The sequence below is a fragment of the Dromiciops gliroides genome, chromosome 1 (genome assembly GCF_019393635.1).
Source record: "Dromiciops gliroides isolate mDroGli1 chromosome 1, mDroGli1.pri, whole genome shotgun sequence".
NCBI lineage: Eukaryota > Metazoa > Chordata > Mammalia > Microbiotheria > Microbiotheriidae > Dromiciops > Dromiciops gliroides.
In genome coordinates, this window is record NC_057861.1 from 169,980,352 (window position 1) to 169,983,544 (window position 3,193).

General features: G+C 39.6%; 1 protein-coding gene across 1 annotated transcript; it reads left to right on the forward strand.

Moving 5' to 3' along the window:
- The first annotated feature begins 2,040 nt into the window (after positions 1-2,040).
- Positions 2,041-2,355, forward strand: LOC122738868 (60S acidic ribosomal protein P2-like). Its single transcript, XM_043980761.1, has one exon. The coding sequence runs from the start codon at positions 2,041-2,043 to the stop codon at positions 2,353-2,355; it is 315 nt and encodes a 104-aa protein (XP_043836696.1).
- Positions 2,356-3,193: the final 838 nt, after the last annotated feature.

Below are 3,193 nucleotides of genomic sequence, written 5' to 3' on the forward strand. Positions count from 1 at the left end.
ATTTCAACTCAGGTAGTCCTGACTCCAGGGCCGGTGCTCTATCCACTCCACCACCTAGCTGCCCCACATATATTAATTTTTTTAAATAGTATGAATTGTAGGTGATTTGAAAGGGAGTTTATTGCCTGATTATTTGTTTTAAATGGAATGAATTATTCTTTGCTTCATCTGTAAAAATTTCCAAATGTATATATGGAAAAGAAGTCATACTATCATAGATCTAGAACTAGAAGGGAACTCAGATTCCCTAGTTCAACCTCATTATTTTTCAGATGGGGAAACTGAGGTCCTCCAAGGAAGTAAAAAGTAATTGTCCAAGGTCACACAAATAGTGAGTGCAGTTGTTCCTAGACTTTTCTTTGTGCTTTAGGGCATCCTCTATCCCAGTGAAGAGAGGGTGACATTGTTTTTTTTTCAAATATGGACAATATGTCTTTTTCATTCTCCTTTGTGGGAATTTTGAACCACAAGAAACTAAATGCTTACTGAAAGTTTTCTAGGACATGATCCTTTTAGAAAATCTTTCTTGCAATAGTCATTCAAGTAAACATAATCTAGTGAGGTGAAACCTCAAGCTGGTTTCTGGAAATGTCCATGAGAACTTACCAATTCTTCTCACATCAGTTCTTATGTTTATTTTTTTCACTACTATTACTGTCTTATTAATTTTTCTGATTTATCCTTATTCTTTACTTAAGCAGGCTATATACTTTAATGTCATTTTGTTTATTGAAATCTAATTAAAAGAAGCTCTTTTTACATTGTAAGATTTATTTGGTCTGAATAAAAATTGAAATGTTGTTGATTTAGTTAAGGCCTAAGATTAAAAAGAATTCTGGTTTTCAACTTGGAATTGGGTGGAGTGGAGAGAATGACTTTTCCTCTCATAGTCTCACAAAATTGGTCCCATTAATGTCAAATGATGTGACTAGGTCAGCTGAGACAGTTGATCCTGTGGATGACTTACTTTCCCTTTTTAATGGAAAGAAGTCTTCATTTTGAGAGCTGAAGATAACTAAGCTATCATCCTACCAGAGACCTCTTGGCTGGGAATTCATGAAAATGACTTTGTTACTTTATAGACCCATGCTTCCATGATCTAGATAATTCCTTCCTCCAATACCCTACCAGAGATTACATCTCCTCTGTAAACCAATACATTTTCCTTACGAGATGCTTTAACCAAGATTCATTACTCTATGGCCAAATCAGTAATCAATCTTCCTTCCTTCCTTCCTTCCTTCCTTCCTTCCTTCCTTCCTTCCTTCCTTCCTTCCTTCCTTCCTTCCTTCCTTCCTTCCTGCCTGCCTGCCTGCCTTCCTGCCTTCCTGCCTTCCTGCCTTCCTGCCTTCCTGCCTTCCTGCCTTCCTGCCTTCCTGCCTTCCTGCCTTCCTGCCTTGCTGCCTTGCTGCCTTCCTGCCTTCCTGCCTTCCTGCCTTTCTTTCTTTTTCTTTCTTTCTTTCTTTCTTTCTTTCTTTCTTTCTTTCTTTCTTTCTTTCTTTCTTTCTTTCTTTCTTTCATTCTATCTTTTGTGGGACAATGAGGGTTAAGTGACTTGCCCAGGATCACACAGCTATTAAGTGAAAGTGTCTGAGGTCATATTTGAACTCAGGTCTTCCTGAATTCAGCTCTAATGCTTTTTCCACTGTGCCACCTAGCTGCCCCACGTAATGAATCTTTCAAGATTGATCTGGGCTGTTCCCTGAGCCATCTCTGGGTCCCTACTCAAAGTCTGATCATTAGATATGCTCTACCATAACTTGTACTCCACATGTAGTCTTAAAAACCTAGAGTTACCCCTAAGATGGGTGTGGTGGAGTTAACTGTTAAATTTTTAGTGTGAGCATTTACACCTAGAAATTGGGCAGAGTATAAATCAGGGCTTGTTTTACTATTTTGTTGTTTGTCCATACTTTAAAAAGTGAAGAGAACTTTCCCGGCCTTGACCCACCATGATTGGACTCGCCATGGGCCTCACAGCTCCCTCAGCACCAGGCCGCGACCTCCGGACCCCACCCAAGTAGAGCTTAGACCGCCGACATGAGCTACGTGGCTGCCTACCTCCTGGCCATCCTTGGCAACGACTCCCCCAACTCCAAGGACCTGAAGAAGATCCTGGACAGTGTGGACATCGAGAGGGAAGAGCGCATGAAGAAGGCCATCGGCGAGCTGAGCGGCAAGAACATCGAAGATGTGATCGGGCAGCGGAGCCGTAAGCTAGCTTCCATGCCCTCTGGTGGTGCCATTGCTATTGCTGCCAGTGCTGGTTCTGCTGCCCCAGCTGCTGCTGGTGCTGCCTCTCCTGCTGCAGAGGAGAAGAAGGAAGGAAAAAAAAAAGGAGTCAGAAGAGTCTGATGATGACATGGGCTTTGGTCTCTTTGAGCAACCACCCTGATACTGGAGTGAATAAACCTTTTATTTAAGAAAAAAAAAAGTGATGAGAAGCAATTTGGAACTATGACCAAAGGACTATAGAACTATGCATACCCGTGATCCAGCAATACCACTGCTAGGTTTATATCCTAAAGACATCCCCCAAAAGAGAAAAAGACCTATTTGTACAAAATTATTTATAACAGCTCTTTTGGTGGTGGCTAAAATTGGAGAATGGCTCAACAAACAAATATGATGGTGATGGAATATTATGGTGCTATAAGAAATTACAAACAGAATGACTTCAGAAAAGCCTGGAAAGACATGTATGAAATGATGTATTGTGAAGTGAGCAGAACCAAGAGAACATTGTACACAGAGACAGCAATATTGTTTGATGAAGACCTATGAATGACTTGACTATTCTCAACAATACAATGATCCAAGACAATCCCAAAGGACTATTGATGAAACATACACTCCACCTCCAAAGAAAGAATTGATATTGATGGAACAGACTGAAACATGCTATTTTTTACTTTTTTTCATTTTTTTCTTTTAATCAAGTTTTCTTGTACAAAATAACAAATATAGTAATGTTTTCCATAATCATACATGTATAACCCATATCTGATTTGTTACCACCTCAGGGAGGAGGTCGGGGAGGTCAGGAAAGAGGGATAAAATTGGAAGCAAAACTATAAATAAAAAATTATTATAAAAAAGTGATGGGGAAAATGTTAATAATATGGATTAAATTTAAATCTGTGTGATGCATACTTTTCCCTACAAAGAGCCAATTTCTAAATATTTACAGGAC

Excerpts from the sequence above, each read along its gene's own strand:
- LOC122738868 (XM_043980761.1), top strand. The coding sequence starts at position 2,041 with ATGAGCTACGTGGCTGCCTACCTCCTGGCCATCCTTGGCAACGACTCC.